The 20,364-nt window shown below is 45.5% G+C and overlaps 1 protein-coding gene across 3 annotated transcripts in view; it reads right to left on the bottom strand.

Annotated features, from left to right (window-relative positions):
* The window catches only part of HDAC11 (histone deacetylase 11), an 810,750-nt gene that overhangs the window by 682,608 nt on the left and 107,778 nt on the right, over positions 1 to 20,364 (bottom strand). For all 3 annotated transcript variants that reach the window (XM_069643979.1, XM_069643981.1, XM_069643980.1), the window contains exon 3: positions 10,810 to 10,910. In XM_069643979.1, the coding sequence (XP_069500080.1) occupies positions 10,810 to 10,910 (101 nt within the window). The remainder of the gene's footprint in view (positions 1 to 10,809; positions 10,911 to 20,364) is intronic.

Here is a 20,364-nt window from a genome sequence, read left to right as displayed (position 1 = left end):
TCCAAAGGTTGGCTGCAAGGGTTGGAAAGGCTCTACCTAAGCCACTTTTGAGTTTGTGAGGTGACGTAGCAATTTTAACAAGTTGGGATGATCTCAGTGTTCTATTAGGAACGTATGGTTTGATCCTAGTTTTTAAGTAGATTGGTGCCTTTCCGTAGATGCATCTGTGAACGATGGTTAAGGTTTTGAAATGCACCCTATCTTCGATTTTCAGCCAATGAAACTCTCTTCTGGAGTTGCTGATATGTTCTGTTTTAGTTTTGAGCTTGACAATTCTTACCGCGTTGTTCTGTACAATTTGGTAGCTTTGTAGGCATTGCTTGGAGGCACCCAGGACTAGAGCGTTGCCATAGTCAAGGCGCGATAAAATGGTGGCTCTTGCTATGGTAGGGTGGGGTAAATTATGCCTGTAGATGCATGAATGTCAAAGTCGGGGTAAATGCATAGTCTAGCAGAGAAACCCCTCATGGTAGGGTGGGATACATTAGGCCTGTAGATGCATGAATGTCAACGTCAGGGTAAATGTATAGTCTAGCAGAGCAATACCTCATGGTGGGGGGGCGGGCTACATTAGGTATACAGATATATAGATACACGAATGACAAAGTAAGGGTAAATGCACAGTATAGCAGAGCCACGCCTCATGGTACCGGGCTACATTAGGCATATAGATACATGTTAGCGCAGTTAAAAGGGTGCAAATTACAATGGGGGTTACACAGATATACAGGGTCAATCAGGTGGGTAGGTAGTCTGGCAAGCCACGCCTCATGGTACAAGGGCTGCAACAGGGATACCAGTATCGTTGCAGTAGGGTAAAATACCTAAGCCATGTGGCTGGACGATAAATCGAACACGGTAGTTACAGGTAGGTACAGTTCAATGGCAGCACAAGGCTGCGTGGTGAGTCAGGAATGGCCATTGCAGACAGGTTAATATGCAACATATCTTCCACGGCTGACATGGTCGAAAAGGGTGGTCAGCAGGGTATACAAACTGCACTTGTGGCTAGTGACGTTCAAGTGCATCCCAGGTGGGTTTGAAGCACAGATCAGGGTCACCATAGGGCAAGATAAGCCGACGGCAGGGCTTACCTTCCAGACAGAGTTGCGGCTGCTTAGAGCTTGCAGGTTCATCCGGATCACTGCAGATGTAGAGGCTGCAGGGGAATAGGTGAAGGTGAGTCCTAGGGCAGGTTGGGAGACAGCCAGATCGCTAGCGTGTGCTGCGGCCATCTGTTTCAGCGTTCAGGTAGATGATGTAGCGAACGCAGGGGAGAGGCCCTCCAGGACCCACACAGGCACAAACAGGCAAGAAGCCTTAACCGGCGAGTTATTCCTCCCAGCAACACAACCAGTGCTGGGTGATGTCGATGGCGGCGGCTATCTTAGGAGAGCATTCCTGAGCTGGATGCAGCTGATGGACGTTAAAATAGACTGCTGCCTCCCTCAGTCCTGGATGGTTGGAGGAGGGGGACAGGCACAAACAGGCAGGAAGCCTTATCCAGCGGCCTTCCCCGGATGAATTACCCAGATTCTGGGTAGCCCCAGGTCAGGGCGACAGGGCCCAATCAGATTGCAGGCACAAGAGCACTTCTGGATGGTATGGAGTTTATATCCCACTTTAGGAAAGTCTTTACTTTGTTCAAGTTGTTTGGATGTATAGGTTATGTATCATTTTAACGTTTGATATTCTCCTTTCTTTACTTCACATCCTATTACTTTGGATATCTCACAGGCTTTTCTTTCTTTCCCAGAGAGGAATATATTCCATGGGTTGTCCCCATCTTTGAAGATCTCTGAAACTCTCTCGCTCTCATATTCATATTTATAAGGTTTCTCTCAATTTCATGTGGGTCCCGCACAGCGAATGTTATTCTTTCCTTCTTTATTTGATCAAAGTTCACATTCAGTCAAAGTACTGTAGTTCTACTTTCCTCTTCTCCAGGGAATACTTGTGTTCCTCTCCATAAACTATCACTCTTCACTTTTGACAATGGCAATTTCTTTTGTGTCCAATTCTCCTTCACTGAGTTCAAGGAGAAGTGTTATGGATATAACACTTATTTTATGACAGTTCACATATAGTAACACTTCTTTGGTAATGGGACGAGTTATTCATTCCTTCTCATCTTCCTCGTTATTCCTTCCGTGCCTTCCTGGTCCCCAGTTACCTTCTCTCTTCTTTGAAAATGGTCCTGGGACTCCCAATGGGTCTGGCAGCAGTTCTAGTTCTTCGCTGTACTTGAGAGCCAGCGTTATCGCGGCCCTTGCCTGCGGTCCCCGCAACTTCCTCTAGTCTCTTCAGTATCTCACCAGGGAGCCGCGTCATCTGCAGCAATATCCCTCCGATGGTCTCAGAATTGTTGCACGGTCTGCTGCCCACCCTCACTCTCCCACTGTCACGCCACCACCGATTCTTCTTCTTTACAGCTTTTCAGTACCCTGACAGTTCAGCGTTCATTCACTTGCCAGACAGCAAGTTTGGATTTTGCGCACGATGAGTACCACAATGGCTCCACTTCGTCCCAGGTTCACATCAGCAGGGTACTTCCCCCCCTGCATGGAGACATAGTGCTCTACCTTTATCCAAACTCGTTCCCCTTCTTTACATGACAAGTGTTTCCACTCTGTCCACTCATCTCAGTAGATTGGTCAGTTTTCATTAAAGAGATATTTTCTTTTTCTCGTGAAGAATAATATCCTTCAGCATCTTCTTCGGTGCAGTCTTTATGTTTGACAAGATTTGATAATCACATGTACGCCATTAGGCTAACTGGTGAAGGGAGTTCCTCACAGGAACGGGAGTCTTCTGACCCAAAGGGGTAGTCTCTGCCGGGGAGGTCCCACTTGCCTCGACTCCTATAGAGGGGGGGTCCCCTTGTGGAGAGGGGGGGAATTAGCTTGATTCGTCACAGTATGCTTTTGAATTTTCAAGAATTGTGATTTCTTTTAAAAATGGTCAATATGTTTACATCACGTCACAACCGTGATGGCATGCACTTGCTTCACCAAACGTAATACCATGATGATGTCATCACGTTTGATGATGTTATACATAAGTAGCTTTATCTGCTATTTGCAATTTGGATAAATTGTTGAGACCACGTACTTTGTCAATGGTCTGCCATGACACACCATTTGATTTGAGAAATATGGGGCTACATTGCTTCATGCTTTTTTTAGCAACCACTTACAGGGAGCGATCTTGCTTGGAATAGCATTCGTCTCTAGAAGACAAGGTAGCTGATATTTCTGTTTGTTTTTTATTTCTTTAATTTTGTAACAATAGGATACTGTGCAAGTGTTTTCAGTTTCAGTGGTTTTTACTACATTGTGTATTATTTGTCCAATATATGTTTTGTATCCAGCATTAGCTTCATTTGTATACAGATATGTACCATAGGTATAACACAAAGTAATAATACAGGATTACACTACTATACTGTATTTTCATTGACAAACGTTGTATTATTTATAGAGGTCGGCCCCGATGATGGACATACAGTCTGAAAATGGTTTGGCCACAGATACTGCCTCTGAATTTCTAATTATGAAGCATTATGACTAAAAGACAAGCCCTTTTTATTGAAGAGATTTAAGTTGATTATTTGCTGTTCAATCATTACTAATATGTAATTTTACGGTAGTATTTACAACTAAGGTACAGCTAAACACTGGAGGGCATCCCCCAGTTCAATTTTTGTATAAATCACCTGGAAAGGTGCAATTCGGGTTTTCTGGCTAGCACAAAATACCATGGTTATGATGCTTGAAATAAGCAACTTGTTTTGAGCATTTGCTAAAAAAATTGTGGGGCGCCCGCTTATTATATATTTTGAGTAAGAGAAAGTAGTCACAAGTAGTGACGGTGTCTAAGCAGGAGGTTCGAGCTGTGAGCTAGGGCAGGGATTCAGTGTAGAGACTAAAGTGTGAGAGAAGGAGGCTGGGGAGTACTACCAGCAACAGAGTATAGGTCTGTCCAAAGGAAGAGGAGTCTGGGTGTGCTTGGGCTTCAGATTTTGGCCAAGCAGTGATTAGTGTGGAGGCTTTGAAGGGGGGCAGAAGATTATATAAGCGATAGAATATAGGTCTGTCTAGCAGCGAGGAGTCTTGGAATATCTGTAGTCAGACCTTCACATGGACCAGAGCATCAACCAGCAAGGGTCAATTTATTATAAACTGTAAAAGAAGCAAGGCTTTCAGTTTCGTTGAGGAATCTTCTAAAGGACGTTTCAAATCTTACTTCCAAGTTTTCGATCTGAAGGCTCAGTGTTTGACCTTCATGTCGATTTCACCAAAACCTTAAGTTGTACAGCCAGTGTAATGACCCTGATCAAAGGATTTTAGGCCCAGGGCAGCCTCAGAGCGACAATGATACTACCTGATCCTAATGACCAGAGAGCTAGGGCCAGCAGGATAGCTCGGGGGCAACAAGTTTGTCTTGGAAGCAAGACAACGTATAGCGACACAGGTTTGAATCCTGGTCCAGCGCTTAGAAACCAATCCCCAGTATTAAGTACGTTATAAAAGAACAATTATAATTATAGGCTACACGCTTGGTACCTGGGATAAACTTAAGGCACAAGTTTGCCAACATGAGCAGAAGCCACGAGAGCTACAGTCCCATGTGTGCCACCATTCTCCAGGAAAGGTATATATGCGGAGAGCGCATGAAGCAAGAATAGTACCCGATGCTGCATACGTTGCCTGTGGGCAGAAGGCAGTGCGCAAATAGACTGTCAGTTCAATGTGGACCCCTGTTAGGCATTGTGCCAATTACCATATTGATAGACAGATCTGGCAGAACTTGTGCTTTGTCAGTTCTGAAGGTGTGTACATGAATTGCCAACTGTAAACTAAACACTGATAAATATGACCGCTTGCATACCAAGAAACTCTACCACATTATTAAGCTGCTTGAAAGGGCTGCCAGGATTAACTCTAAAAATCTTAACACTAAGGCTATGTTAACGCCAATTGGAGCAACTTTAAAGAGCCCCAACATTACATAGGATGTATTAGAAACTCTCCTACATGGATAAGTGCCCTAAATCAATGTATACCCACTACAAATACAGATTACAACAGGTAGGCAATAGGAAGATGGCTTACGAATCTACGTTCAATGTGATTAGGGTCGAGATAAGCGCGGCTGAGGATGTGGTCAAGAGAGTCATAGTCATACTATGGACCTTTTAAAAAAGCCACAGTAGAAACAATCTATGCTTGCATGGTCTTCTGAAAAGAACAGACTGTAAAGATGTGGGCAAGTTCCTTCAAATTCTTGGGTGGATTGCTGGCACAAATTCAGTTCCATAACGATTAGGCTTGATCAAAAACAGCCAAGATCTCTGATCGGTCTCCGCCTTTACTATCAATCAGCTCTAGCTGATTTTGAAGAAAGTAAAAGAGCGTAGACAATTTATGTGGGAGGGCTTCAGCTTTTCATCTTGCATGATCTATCCAAAGCCAGTACCTTTCTGGCCCTCTGACAGCACTAAAGTAACTGAGTGCTAGGCATGCACCTCTAAAGCTAAGCTATGCTAACGCTTGCAGGCAAGACAACTGCCTTCACCGATCCGAAGAGAGTTCATTTGAACATATGAGCATCAATATTTGCCAGTTTAGGCTTGTGATCTCTGTCCTACAACATATGTTCACTTGTGGTTTTAGATTTGTGTCTTTTTTGTTTTAAGGTAACACTAGATTTGACACATGGGAGTGCAGCGATGCAGTATCTGTTAGCTTGTGTCACCCCTCCCATAAAATATTAGCAAGTATTTTAGCATCACCATTTGTCCGGACATTTCTTAACCTCTACATTATTTGGGTATCAGTGCTTTACTGCACTGACCAAATTACTGAATGCAAAAATATCTCAGTTTGTTTTTTGGCATAATTATATGTGGGGGTGGGTAAGGGTAATTAATTATGGAAACAGGGAATTAGGGGGGCTGCGGGCGTTTCCCCATGCATTTATTTGCACGAATCGAAAAAAAGAAGGAAATAAATCTCCATTTTTGCATTCAGTATTTTATAGTCTGACAGATCCCATTATTTGTATTGTGAAGATACAAATGTACCGTAAGGCTACTGTAAGGGTGTCGAAGAAGGAAGCTGACACAAAGGTGGCATGGTGGTGGTTATAAACTTGTATTTGTGCAGAAAAGGGTCCTCACTATCCCAATCTTCTAAGAGGGGGTTTCCCTGCCTCAAAACGAATACTAAATTATACGTCAGAATGTCCATCAAAATCAAATTTCACCGTCCCGAGTCACAACCTACTTCTATCCCTTACACTACAACTAAAGCATCATCCAAAAGAAGTTCCTTCCCCAGGAGAACGTCTCCCTTCTCCTGATACTCAGATAGTGTTTAAAAGAATGTTCTCTTGCAACAAGAATGTCAAGGGGAATCCGTTCCCCTGGCTTGCGGGTTACACACCCTTTACACAACTCCTCCTCCTAGGCCAGGAGAATGACTCCCTTTTCCTGGTATTAGTTGATATCTTTCATGGCCCGGCGGGGGGCGGACATGGGCTTTAACAACCTGCTAGCCCGAGCTTTGGTAGGTCAAGCGAAGCGAGGGTCTCAGCTCAGACTGCAGGCTGTTAAAGCCCATGTCCACCCCCCAGCCGGGGCGTGAAAGCTATTTGCATCCCGAGATTTACGAGGGTAAAGATAGTTTACAGGTTTTTTTCATCCGACAGGAGATCAGCTCTGCGCGTGCCCATCTCCCGCCGTAGAAGATTTTTTTATTTAAAGAAAATGGCCACAGACATTGCAATGGAAAAGGTACTAGTTACCTTTTCAGATGATGGCAGCCATGTTCCAAAATGGCTGCCGTCATCTGAAAATGGACCTAGTCCCTTTTCTATTTCAATGGTGGCAGCCAGACGGGAGGCGATCGGGACCGGAGCGCAAGGCTCTGGTCCTGCAGGTAAGTTGGGGGGGGGGGGGAAATCGGGTGATTTGGGACTGGGGATGGGGAGGCAATAAAGAGGCGCTCCCTCCCGGATCGGGCTGAAGCGTAATGAAATCTGACAGACATTTGCGGTTGGCAGAACAGAATCTATCAATTTAGCCCAGCCCTCGGTGGGACACCAGAAGATGTGTGACGAATACCACAAAGTAGTTACATTCACAATGGCTCAGATAGCGTGTAAGAGTGGACCAGGTTACAAAAAAAGGTAAGAAGTATATAAACCACTAAAGAAAATATTCAAATCATTGTACAATTATAATTAAGCTTCAGCAGCTCCAGCAAACCACAGAGATATGATATGGCATTTATAACGCACCTATACACAAGTGTGTCAAGGTGCGACAAGGCAAGGGAGGAGGAACAAAGGGAAGACAGACAACGATCCTACTGGGCCAGGTCAAATTGAGATCGCGCAAGTGCAGGGGAGGGGGAGGAGAAAAGTGCGAGGGGAGCGAGCAGTGCAGTACGTGGGAATCACACGTTGGCGATGTGTGGAGAGAAGGAGAGTGTGGAGTCAAAGATGACCCGAGGTTTTTAGCCTCACAGGTGGGAGCAGGAAGAGGGCCAAGAGAAGCCGGTCAGAGAGCGACAGGAAAGGAGAGAGCTGGTGTGCCGATGAGGACAATCTCAGTCTTACTGGTATTAAGGCAGAGATCACTGGCGGCACGCCACTCCTGGATAGCAGACAGTCAGAAATGAGAGATGGAGAAGAGGTGGCAGAGGGGAGCCTGAAAATGAGCTCAGTGCCATCTGCATAGCACTGAAAGTTGGGGAAGAGAGCAGCAATGCGGTTGGCAAGAAGTGCCAGGTATTGGTTGAACAGCCAGGAAGAGAGGTTAGACCCCTGGGGAACCCCACAGGTAGGCAGAGCGTTAGAGGCGAGGAAGGACACAAGTTGGACCTGGGAGGGTCCATTGGAGAGGAAAGAGGTCAGCCAGGCCAGGGCCTGATCGGTGATACCCAGGTTATCACAGAGACTGCTGAGCAGGATGGCACGGTTGACCGTGTCAAAGGCAGGAGAGAGATGTACCTGGAAATGTAGATTTTGCATATGTTCCTCTCCCCTCCAGCCCACCCCTTTCTTTCCCTTCCGCTATTGCCCCAAACTTTCCCCCTCCTTCCCCACGTCCCTACATGGTACTGCAGAGAGATAAGTGTAATGTTGTTTTATGTTTAAAATCAATAAAATCTTTGATCAAAAAAAAGTAAAATGAGGACACAGAGGGTATTAGAATCAAGGTTCGAGAGCAGGTCTTCACGGATGTTCAGGAGAGCAGTTTCTGTGCTTCTGGCAGCTCTGATGCCCTACTGATGGTCATGGAGGAAACCAACAGAATCAGTGTGAAGATTAAGCTGGGAGATTGCCAGCTTTTCCAAGAGTTTGGCCAGGAAAGGAGTGATGGAGATCGGGCGATAGTTAGCTGGGCTTGAGGGGTCAGCTGAGGGTTTTTTAAAAAGAGGGTGCACAAGGGAGGGCTTCAGGGGAGGGAGGGGAGGAGGGAAGACTCCAGTGGCGAAAGTCAGCCAGAGCAGGAGCCAGGGTGTCAATGTGGTCCTTGATGGTTTTAGAGGAACCTGTTTTGACAAGTCTTTCATAGATCGGACATGTCTAGAAACCTCATCTGGGGAGAACAGGGGAAAGGCAGAGAAAGAGTGGCTTTGGGCTTCAAGCGGATCCTCATGACAGGGACAAGAACATCAAGAGTATCAGATATAGCAGAGTGGAAAAAGCTGTGTCAGGGTGTGCGTCAGCCAAGGGGGAGGAAGGGGTGGGAAAGTGGCGGCAAAAGCCTCAACTGACACAAGTTTCATAGGTTGGATAACCGAGAAGGTAGCTGGCAGTTCTGGAGTTGGCTTGGCCTGAAGGGTAGCGAGGGTGAGACGGCAGGAAAGGAGAATGTGATGACTCCACGAGAGAGGAGCGGTGAGAGGTATAGAAAGGGGAAGGTCTGAAGAGATCAGAACATCCAGAGTGTGCCCTGGAGAATGAGTCGAGCCAGAGGGGAGGATAGAACATGAGAGAGAGTCAGAGGTCGCCAAAGAGTCCAGAGGAAGGACAGGAAGCATCAGCCTCTGAGGATAGCTCAGGGGTCTTGGGCGGATAGCTCAGGGGCAACAAGCTCGCCTTGGAAACAAGACGACACAGAGCAACACAGGTTCCATCCCCCAGTCCGTGCTTAGATGCTCTGGGTATTAAGCGTGTTATAAATAACCCATCATATCCAGATGGATGTTAAAGTCTCCAAGAAGGAGGAGTTGAGTGGTCGAGGCCAGGAGGGAGGAGGAGAGGTCTGCCCACAAAGAGGAAGGAGGAGATCTGACCAGGTGGCAGATAGATGGTAGCCACAGTAAGGGAATGGCCAGGAGAGAGTGAGAGAGAGCCTGCAGATGAAGCATTTGAAAGAGGAGTAGGCCTGCGTATGAATGACCAAGGCAGGCATCCACTCTGGGAAGATTAGGGCTACACCCCCTCCGGTACGGTTGGACCTGTGCGCGGATAGGATCTTGTAGCCATCAGGGAGGAGAGTGTCAAAACTCTGGAGAGGGAACGACAAAAAAGATGTCCCTGAGGGTTTGCCTAGAGGAAGCACTGGTATAGGTGTCAGCGATAGGGAGGCCTGGGTTGGAGAGCAGGATGTCCTTTTTAAACTTCTTCCTACCAGATTTAGTGAGGAGAGCAGGATAGTCGATAGAGAAGCAGTTAGAAAAGATAGGAGAAACAGAGAGCACCACAGAGTAGGTAGGGAGAGAAGAGATGAAGAGGGGGTGGGAGAGAGAGGGGGGGCGAGACACTGGGGAAAAACACAGGGAGGGGTGCAAGCAGACGAGACAAAGAGGGACGAGACAATAGTGGACCACTGACCAGTACGACAAGAGCTCAGACAATAGTAGAACAGTTTTCTAAGTGAACGATTTGCTAAGAGGACAAAACCAAAAACAACAAGGACAAAGTAGTAAGCAAATGAGAACCTGGAGGAAGGAAGAGTGCAACGGAACAGCAGTACAATAAAGGACAGGGCAGTCAGTGAAGTGAATACGAAACTACAAAAAACCGAAACAGGAGAATCAGTGAAAGCGGACCAGGAGGAGGGAGGAATATAAAGGAGAAAATACAGGCAGTGTAAGCAAAGCACAGTCAGTAAGGGAAAAAACAACAGAAATAGTGCATACTTACCGGCTGTCTGAGCAGGGGTTCAGGCCCTTGGTCCTCCTGGTCCGAACAGAAATTGCAGTTTTCTTCATCTGCCCTTCACTTCAGACGCCCGGGCGAGTGACGCCCAGATCCAAGAGTTAAGAGCAGAAAGGAAGAGGCAGGGCTAAGCAGGTGGGCGGGGATTAGGCCTTCTTAAATGGGGAAAAAGAGTGGCAACCAGGAAGATACCCGGTAGTTAGGGCTTAGGCCAGGTGACCTAGATCCACTTGCACCTGCTCCCCATCTGGTGTGAGAAGTGGACACATATCAAAACTAGTGCCTACTGGGCTAAGCGGAAAAAGGGCACTGGATACATTTATGATAGAAATCACTATCACAGTAAAACCAGTCATCTCTTGTATAAGGTGCTGTGATAGAAAACATCAAGGATGCGCCACAACCCGCCAGACACCTGCAAATGAAAAGTTTAGATTCTAGGGGTTTACTTTCATACTTCTGAAGTTCACAGCATGAGTGCCTCTGAACAGGGTTAAGGAACCACCTGCATAAAGAAAACTTAACACAATGAGGTATTCCATTGTACAACCAAATATATAAAGAGTGAAATAATACAGCGTGTATTGGTAGTCATCATACACTAGATAAATCAAAAGCAAACACAGGGACTACCTTTAGTTTATTCAGATACTGCCTTGTGTGGACAACCAAAAGATCCTCTTCAGAAGCTTCGCGAGCCAACACAAGTGTGTCATCTTCAATTAAACTTTCTTCTGCAAGAGAAATAAAGTACAGTTATGGGCAAGGTAATCAAAGTTTTTTCACACACAAGGGAGCTCATACAGTAGGGTCTAAAGGCTCTGTTAAATACAATATCAAGATTACAAAATATGGCTAGATCTGGAGAGGTGCATTCTAAGATTGAAATTTGCATGTGGCAAATGGATGCGTGAAAGGGGATGTGCCAGCGGCTCTGACTTGGATGAATAATACCTATAAAGTATGCATCGATTATTTTGTTCTCTCAAAGTTTGACTAATGTAAAAAATGAACTTTGCTAGACATCGAGGTCAGTGATCATAAGATACCAACTGCAGCCTTTTTTATAAATTCAAGTTGTGAAGTGAGTAGATTTACGAGTGGCTTGGTGGGGAGTGCAAATAGAAATAAACTAGCCAAGAGGATGTTTATTAGGTGTAAATTTAACTCATGATGGGTTACACATTTGATTGTACAATTTTAGAGAATAAAATCATGTGTAGTACACCAATTGTCTTCTTAAAATTAATAACTGGGCATAATCATGAGGGTAAGAAAGAAGGAGATCAACAGAAACAGTGCGTATATGGATACTGCAGTGCAAGAGACAAAGGCCCAACTGAGGCGATCATTACAGAAAGCTAATATCCCATAATTGGAAAAAATAAGAAAACACGTGAACTGCACCAGGCCTATAAAAATTGGCACATGGCTTACCATTTTCACTTAACCAAAAAAGATAGTGAATATATGCTAGAGGTTATTACAAGTAAAAATGCGCTGAACCTTTGGGTTATTACTAATGACCTCTCCGTAAAAAATGTTGCGTTACAGAGCAATCCAATTACTGCGGACATCTGGAAACTGCATTTTTAGAACTTGTACCAGGCAAACATGACTGCAATTCAGCATACCTTTACAATATCTACTTGGACATCCACCAGTGATATAGAGCAACCTGAAAGCTATATCAAAACATTATACATTTTTAGAGCCCAAGTGCCTAATGGCTTTAGCAATTATGTCCTAAAGGCCAATCCACTGTTGTGGGCCAGGATCCTTATGCTGCTATTTAAGAACATTATAGTTACAAAGACCACCACAGAAATCATGGAAAGGGTAGATTACTGTACCTGTTTTTAAAAAAAAGAGATTGGCCAATCCGTCTAATTATAGATCGACCCTGAAGAGGGCTTAAGACATGGAGTGCTGAAAACAAAATACTATTGAAATACCAAATATGCTTTTTAAAGCGAAGTGGAACCTTAGTGAATGTTTTTTTAATGAGTTGCCTACAGGAAAAGGCCTGGGAGACGGGAGCTGCACTGGTATATGCAGCTGCTATAGACTTCTCCCAGGCATTTGACACATTGAACAGAGGGAAACTCTGGCAGAAGCTAAAATGTTGGCAAATACCGGAATCGTTATTTGCAATTCTTGCACACCTACACAAAGGCATCTATCTGCAGGTACGAATGAATAGGCAGGGCATACTCACAAACAGGTTTAATGTCCTTCAAGGCTTGCGGCAGTGATGTGTTCTTGCTCCATGCCTATTCAATGTGTACCTTGCAGACTTGGGAGAGGTGTTTTCGGACACGGACCTGGTTACACAACAGATTGGGAAACCAACTGTACAGTGGATATCTTATGCAGATGACATACCTTTGTTCGATAACACTCTGAGAGGTCTGCAAGCTCTAATAAGAGCCACTGAAATATACACCTCATTAAGTACTACTCAAATCAGATTTGCCCCGTGCTCTAGAAAACAGTAAGGTTATGGTTATAGTTGGAGTATAGAAAAAATGCTGCCAGTTCCTTCTAATCAGATTACCTAGGCTTTGTATTAGACAACCAAAGAGCCCTTACGGCTTGGATGAATAGGTTATAAGTAAAAGCTAACCAACTGGTAGAACAAATTAGAAGAATCAATATGAAGTATTGTAGATGTACACTTATTCCCTTAACTGATATCTACACAACAAAAGCAGTACCTTCGCTGCTATATGGAATAGAGGTTTTTATTACATCTAAAAGCATAAATTGGAATGTAATTGAATCCTTAGTTTGGAATAAAGCACTAAAGTTACCAAATTCTCTGCCCATTACGATGTTAAGGTATGAGCTGGGTCTGTCCTCTACGAGGAGCTGGTTAAATTGGCAAGTATAGCCCCTGAATACAAAAATGGTTATACCATGTATGCTTCAATTAAGGGAGAACTTCAGAAAAACACTGGACCCATTTTACTTTGTCAAGTCGAGCGGATTATATTTTAAGGACTAACGACTGTAGTATAGAGGAGTTATGTGGAAATCCAACCAAGGTAAAAGCAATGTTATTAACGATTGATTGGATTACAACGATTAAATAAATGTGTAAGCTGAAGATTCACTAAGGTAGGTCTCCTGTGCACAACCCTTGGGAGTAAGATGAAGATACTTGCAGAAATTCCCAAACTCCTTCTTTAGAAACCAACTTCTACGGTTTTGGCTTGATTTAATTTTGACAAACTAGATACAAAGTATTCAGGACCATAGTAAATCTGTATCAGAGTTATGCTCGATATGTGAGGATGGCTCCAGTGTTCAGACATCTATTAACCGATTGAAAAGCTCTGCATGTGCTACAATTAAATTTATTTGGCAGATTTGTTTTTAACGAAAACTGGATAACGACAAATTTTGGATAACAATGTCTGAAGGGAACGAGTCCAACTTATCAATTGCAGTTTTAAAATACTTACAGCAATTAAACATAATATGAAATAACCAAAGCATAGATAAATTATGGAGCAACGTGCATTATATGTCTCACCTAAGCGCTATTTTAGTAGAAATATGACGGGCAGTCATTTCTACGGTGTAGGAGAGGATACCCAACATTTTTATCTTCTAGAAGCAAATTTATTTTTATGATTATTGTATGTATTACTGTATATAGGTTTTGAGTTGTTTAAATTAGAAATGAAATGTTCATGTGTATGGTAACTTAAGTAACTATTTCACATTAATACAAAAATAAAGTCTGTCCTTGGTCCAAAACTAAGTTATGCTGGCCCTACCACTAAGACAAAACAACTAAAGCCCAGGAAATTGGCTCCCTTCTCCTGGTTGGCTTTCCCAGCCTTGTGTATTCTGAACTAATCTGAAGTCCAGGAGAAGACTCCCTTCTACTGAATCAGCTTTCTAGGTACAGTTCCTTTTTAATAACAAACCTTCAGATAGTTCTTTACTATCTTTTCCACAAGTTTGTTTGTTCATTAAGGGGCCTTCTCCACCCCCTGGCTTTGCTTTCCGCTGCTGATGGATCCCCCTGATCAAAGATACTCATCTTTGTCTTGGATTCCGTTGGTCCTTCTTAGACGTTGTGAGGAATCTATGCTACCTGATCCTGACCCTGGGGGCGACTATGTGAGGGAGGACCACCTAGGGAAAGGCGACACTTGGGGAGAAGGGAGTGCGCCATTGAGAAAAGCCACATACCCCCCCTTTCTCTCTTGAGGATATTTCCTCAATTCCTCAAGCCCTGATGGCTTATTGCACCACTCACCCTCATCCATATACCAGAGCCAGTATATCAGAGTAAGACATGAACTACTGAGACGAGGAAGAGACAGGGAGCTATAATGATTACTCCTGAGAAAGTCCCATACCAGCCTCCTCAACAATACATACAGAACCTTCCATCAACTACTGAGACGAGAGGAAGAGACAAAGATCAGTAAGAATCACCAAGACTGGAACACCTACAGTGCGGTCTGGTCTTTGGAAACTCTTTAATCAGACCGGAAAATATAAAATGTGGACAGCTGACAGCAAGACAAAAGAGAGATACAGACGCTGAGCTGTGTGTTTACCTGCAGAAGAAGGAGCCAGACTACAGAGGACACGCTGCCTGCATGTGAAAGGCAGCAGAAAACCAACACCAGCACGGCAGCCGAGAACCCGACAAAAGCATGAATACCAATATGACAGGGGCACAGCGGATGACAGGTACGCAAATGAAACCAAAACATGAGACACGTGGAGCACCCGGTAAGCCGAGGGGAATGGAAAAGGTTACCGGGTTGCCGAAGAGTGTGTACTGCTGCAAACATAGATATCAGTAACCCAAATAAGATATGTGAAGAAGCTAAATGCCATACCAAGAGTGACGGAGCAAAGTATGTGAAGCGGCCAAAAGACCCATAAATTATTCTATGAGTGGGTGGTTGAACCCAAAATGTAAAGGGGCAGAAACAGAAAACTGAGAGAAAGTGCATGAACTTGAAAGAGGGGTAAAAGCCCCATGTATGAAGGAAAAAAGTTTGTTTGAAAAAATAAAGTAAACTATTGTATTACAAAACAGTGGTGATCTACGGAATGAGAACACAGATCAAACTCTAGAATCTGTTTAATGTGTTGTGAAAGACACCTGTAAGTGTCGAGAGGGAGAGGTAGCCTGGCCCCTTCCAGTATTTTGCTCTGTTAGTTACCCTCATGACTCAGGTCCCCCATAACAAAAAAGAGGGACCCCTTCTTGCAAACTCTGAAGGAGAGAACCATACAAGAAGTAGTATGCCAACATTTTTTCATGGTTACAAGAGAATTGTAATAAAGTTGTGATATAAAAGTCATGTCAGGAGAGTATACCAGGTGAAGAGAATTGTGATATGAAGGTTCTGGCCGTGGAGTATACCAGGTGAAGAGAAATGTGTTTAAGACTGTAAAGAAAGTCCTGAGAGAAATATACCAGGCAAACCAAGGGTGTAAGTTCGGGAGAATCCTTAAGGAAGTCACATGCCCGAGGATCTTGAACTATTTTGAATTCTTTGTTTTGAACTTACTTGGAGAAGGAGCTTGGGGAAAGGAGCCATTTTTCCCAAGAACTGTGTGTGCGCCAAGAGGGAAAAGCCATCCTCTTGGGCTATAAGAAATGTGCATACTGATAAAAGGAATCTGGGGAAGGGATTCATTCCCTGGTGATGTGAACATTGTTAACTTGGAACTTTTTATTGGATTTATAACTTTTCATTTGAAGGGAAGATGTGTGTACCTTAAGATCCAGAGAGAATATCCTTTACACCTTAGAGTTACTTTGTAGAGTGTGAGGGCTAGAATAGGATTTCAGACACCAGAGATACTTTTTACTTTGGACATCTTGACAATGGACAGTCCCCTTAGTTTTGTAGTTGGAGTAGGGAATAATCTCCTAAAATAGGGAAAGTAAGACATTTTCCCAACCCCTTTTGATTTCAAATAAATGTATTGAGCCAAAACTATGAGTCCTCCATGTCCACGTCTCATTCCTGGCTCTTCACAATGTCAATACAAGTCTCTCTTTCTCTGGTTGACTCTCACCCCCTTAGTCACTTTCTCATTAAGGTAATAATGGTAATCCCAGTATTGGTTCTCACTCTCTTGGTTAATGGCTTTCTCGCCATATTGCTTCTTAGTCTTCTCACTTAGATTAATAAAATGAACCCAATGGCGATTATACCCTGTAGTCCATTACCCTATTGGTCACACATTATATAAACACATTCCCCTAAACATGTGACCTACTACATCATCACTATGAAATTTAGGAGTTGATTAACTACCAGATACATAATACATTTAATGAGTAAAATAGTCTATCATGTGATGTGACCCCTCCGTCGGATCGTGCGCAAAGTGTGAATAACAAGGCCTACTCTGTTCTGATAATACAATGGCCCTCCTCATTAAACCAGACACTGTGACAAGCACAAAACGCTCCCTAACCTTGTAGATTAATCTATTGGAATCACCTCTGCTGCTCCCGGCTCAAATCAAAGTACACCCCTAGCACTTCTCCCACCCAGATCTCTCTGGGAACCCAGGTGCCCATGAATGAGGTTTATCAGGACACCATTCTTATGGTCTGGATTTTGCTTATTTATTTGTCCCTAGAGTGTGGTGCCTGCAGTTCAAATAGGAGGATCACTCTTCAGGTAAGGGCAGTAGTGCTCTGAATCTTCACTCTTGGCATCACTGAACCCCTTGCCCTGTTCACATGAATTTAACCATCAAAAGGCACATTCTTACCCTTCCTCCCAGGACCCAACCGCTCCTGCGAGCTCTGCAGCTGGACTCAATTAACTTATCGACAAAGGGCGGCTGCCTGTGACCGTGACATCATAACTTCTCTCTGGGGGGATCGAAAGGGGGTACTTGTCTCAGGATTAACTGGACAGACCCACAGTTCTACATGGAGCTTGTTCCTCATACTTTCAAAAACACATCCTGTAACATGCCCCAAGATCCAACATGGCAGACCTCCTGCTACCGTAACCCCCAGACCTCGCCTTTACTGCAACAATTATCTGACACTATCTCATAAACCTACCAATGTCAGCTGTCTACTGGCACATCCCTTGAAACACAAGACTGTACACTACAGCTAAATACAAGATACATCACCCTCTGCAACGTCAACATGACTACATTGTTGCTCTTTCTGTAAGGCTATATGGTGTTTCTAATATGTGTCAAAGCTAACTTCAAACGAGTATCATGCCGCGACCACATTGAGAACTGCTAGCACTAGGATGCCTGCTAATATGTTTTCTGCGGTCTAAATCTATTTGCCTGATTAGGACGTTGCACTTGCATACCAACATCACTCTCCTTGATACTGGGACGAGTATGATTGGTCCATTAATTATTCTCACACTGCTTGATACTGACTGCGACGAGTATACTAAACCCAGTACTTATTCGCACTCTTCTTGTTATTCTTCGTAGAATTGGGACGAGTAGGATTATTCCAGTAGTTATATTCTTGTCAGCTTAGTATCAATTGTTATGACCACCTTTCTCCCCCGGGTTCCCCGCTCTTTATTTTATATTTCATTTTATTGAGCATTTGTATGGTGCTTTATACAACAGAATTGGGGTTAAAAGCACCACAAGGCTAAATGGGAAGGGAACAGGGGAAATAATAGCAATGGCAAAAAACAGTAAATATACAGCAGTGATCCTACTAGGCCTTGTGGTATTCAGACATGCAAGTGCAATGAGGAGAAGTGCAGGGGATGAGGATGGAAAGCGGGGAAGAGGAGTGGACAAGTGCTGGAGGAGGGCCCGGGAGGGAGGTGCTAAGGGGAACTAGGAGGAGAACCTCAGGCTAAGTGCTAGTGCAGGCAACTCTCAGGGGTGGGGTGTACAGCCACAAAGCAGTGGCCCACAGGGCAGTGCAGTGGGAGGTGCTGGTATTGACTGAGAGGAAGAGCAAGGGATCCTATGAGATTCATGAGCATCAGACCACTAGGGTGATTAGCAGGGAAGGGAAAGAGGGAAAGCGATAGAGAAGAACAGAGTTTTGCGCAGTTTCTGGAACTTAAGGAGGACTGGCTCAAGTTTGAGGGGGCTGGGAGGCTGTTCCAAAGGGAGGCTCCAGCCGAGGAGAGCGACCTGCCCCCACTCTCTGCTTGGATAAGCGTTGGACACTCTGCTTGGAGAAGCAGTCCCAGTTACTTTCCTTATATTCAGGCCACGTCACCAGGTTGGCGTTTTCCTTCTGAACTTCTCCCTCGGTCGTTGGGATGGCTCTCAAGTTTGGTTATCTTCTCCAGATATGCGTCAGCGTACTTCGTGAACAGTGGTATCGGCACTGAGAGGGACACCCACTCTCTCCCTTTCTTGGCCACCACTTTTCAGGACAAGTCTGGTCCTCGCTCCGTTTCTGTCTCTGGCACTGCTCGGTGTGCTTCCAGCTTAGTGGTATCGGCACAGAGAGGGGTTTCTCTCCGGGGTCACTCCTCGTTGCTGTGTCCTTCCTGGGACGGCAGTCTGCTTCACAGCCTCTTGGTAGGATGTCTTTTGAATGGTGCTTCCAGGGAATTTGTTCCTTTGTGCTTCTTCTCTTGCTGTCATGCCTGCGCCATGGGCGCATACATTGGCGATCAATATGGACAAATTGTTATTCATTTATCTACAGAAAACTCTTGGATCAACTGCTATTCACTATTTGGACTTTATTTCCCATTTGCAAGACTTTGGTGCTTTTTTATTTTTCCCAGAAAACTACACTTACCATAATGCACTTGGCTATAACCATCTATTCCTGGCTATTCCTATTTTTCTTCATCAGAACTACAATCCCCAGAAGCCCTAGGGATTTGCTCTGCTTCCACCAGCTCAGGAACAGAGAGGGAGGTGGACGATTGTCTGCAGGTGTGCTGAGCCAGGTGCAACCAATTAGCCTGCCTCTGTGCTGGGCTGGGCAGTATAAAGGCTGCTGCCTGCGAGAGCTCAGTCTCTTGCATTGAGAGTCCTTCCGGCACCTTTTTGCTTCCAGCTACAAACTTTGTATGCTGTTTCCTGCTTTCACCTGCTTTTTGTTCCAGCGCCCTGGCGGGCTCCTGCCTTGCAGTCTGCTACACCCTGCTGCCTACAGCCCTAGCCTTTTGGGCTCCCTGCCTCAGCCCTGCTCCTCTGGGCGTCCTGCCTTGCAGCCGCTACACCCTGCTGCCTACAGCCCTAGCCTTTTGGGCTCCCTGCCTCAGCCCTGCTCTTCCAGGCTCCTGCCTTGCAGCTGATCACGCTCTGCTGCCTTCCAGCCTCCGCCCTTGCCCTGCCGGGCTCTCCACATTGCAGCCGATCACGCTCTGCTGCCTTCCAGCCTCCGCCCTTGCCCTGCCGGGCTCTCCACATTGCAGCCGATCACGCTCTGCTGCCTTCCAGCCTCCGCCCTTGCCCTGCCGGGCTCTCCACATTGCAGCCGATCACGCTCTGCTGCCTTCCAGCCTCCGCCCTTGCCCTGCCGGGCTCTCCACATTGTAGCCGATCACGCTCTGCTGCCTTCCAGCTTCCGCCCTTGCCCTGTCGGGCTCTCTACATTGCAGCTGATCACGCTCTGCTGCTTTCCAGCCTCAGCCCTTGTCCTCTGGGCTCCCTGCTCTGCAGCCTGCCTCACTCCGGCTGCCTACAGCCCTTGTCCTCTGGGCTCCCTGCTCTGCAGCCTGCCTCACTCCGGCTGCCTACAGCCCTTGTCCTCTGGGCTCCCTGCTCTGCAGCCTGCCTCACTCCGGCTGCCTACAGCCCTTGCCCTGCCGGGCTCTCCACATTGTAGCCGATCACGCTCTGCTGCCTTCCAGCCTCCGCCCTTGCCCTGTCGGGCTCTCTACATTGCAGCTTATCACGCTCCGCTGCCTACTACCTACCTTTTTCCGCTGGGTTCTCGGCCTAGCAGCCCTCTACAGTCCTCTGCAACCTTCTACGGTCAGCGGCCCTGCCCCTCAGGGCTCACTCCTTGCTGCCCGGCCCTTCTGGGTTCCTTGCCGTGCAGCTTGCTTTACTCTGCTGCCCTAAGCCCTTTCCCTCTGGGCTCTCTACCTTACAGCCCTGCTCCTGTGGGCTTGCTCATTGCTTTCCTGCTCCTCTGAGCTCTCAACCTTGTTCCTTACTGTCCTCTGCTATCCAATCCTGTTACACGACTTTTCCTTCATTTCCTTCTGCTAG

Source organism: Ambystoma mexicanum, chromosome 2p (genome assembly GCF_040938575.1).
Source record: "Ambystoma mexicanum isolate Mex_15411 chromosome 2p, UKY_AmexF1_1, whole genome shotgun sequence".
Taxonomy (NCBI): Eukaryota; Metazoa; Chordata; class Amphibia; order Caudata; family Ambystomatidae; genus Ambystoma; species Ambystoma mexicanum.
Note: the sequence above shows the minus strand (reverse complement) of the source record. Positions and strands in the feature narration are given on the sequence as shown.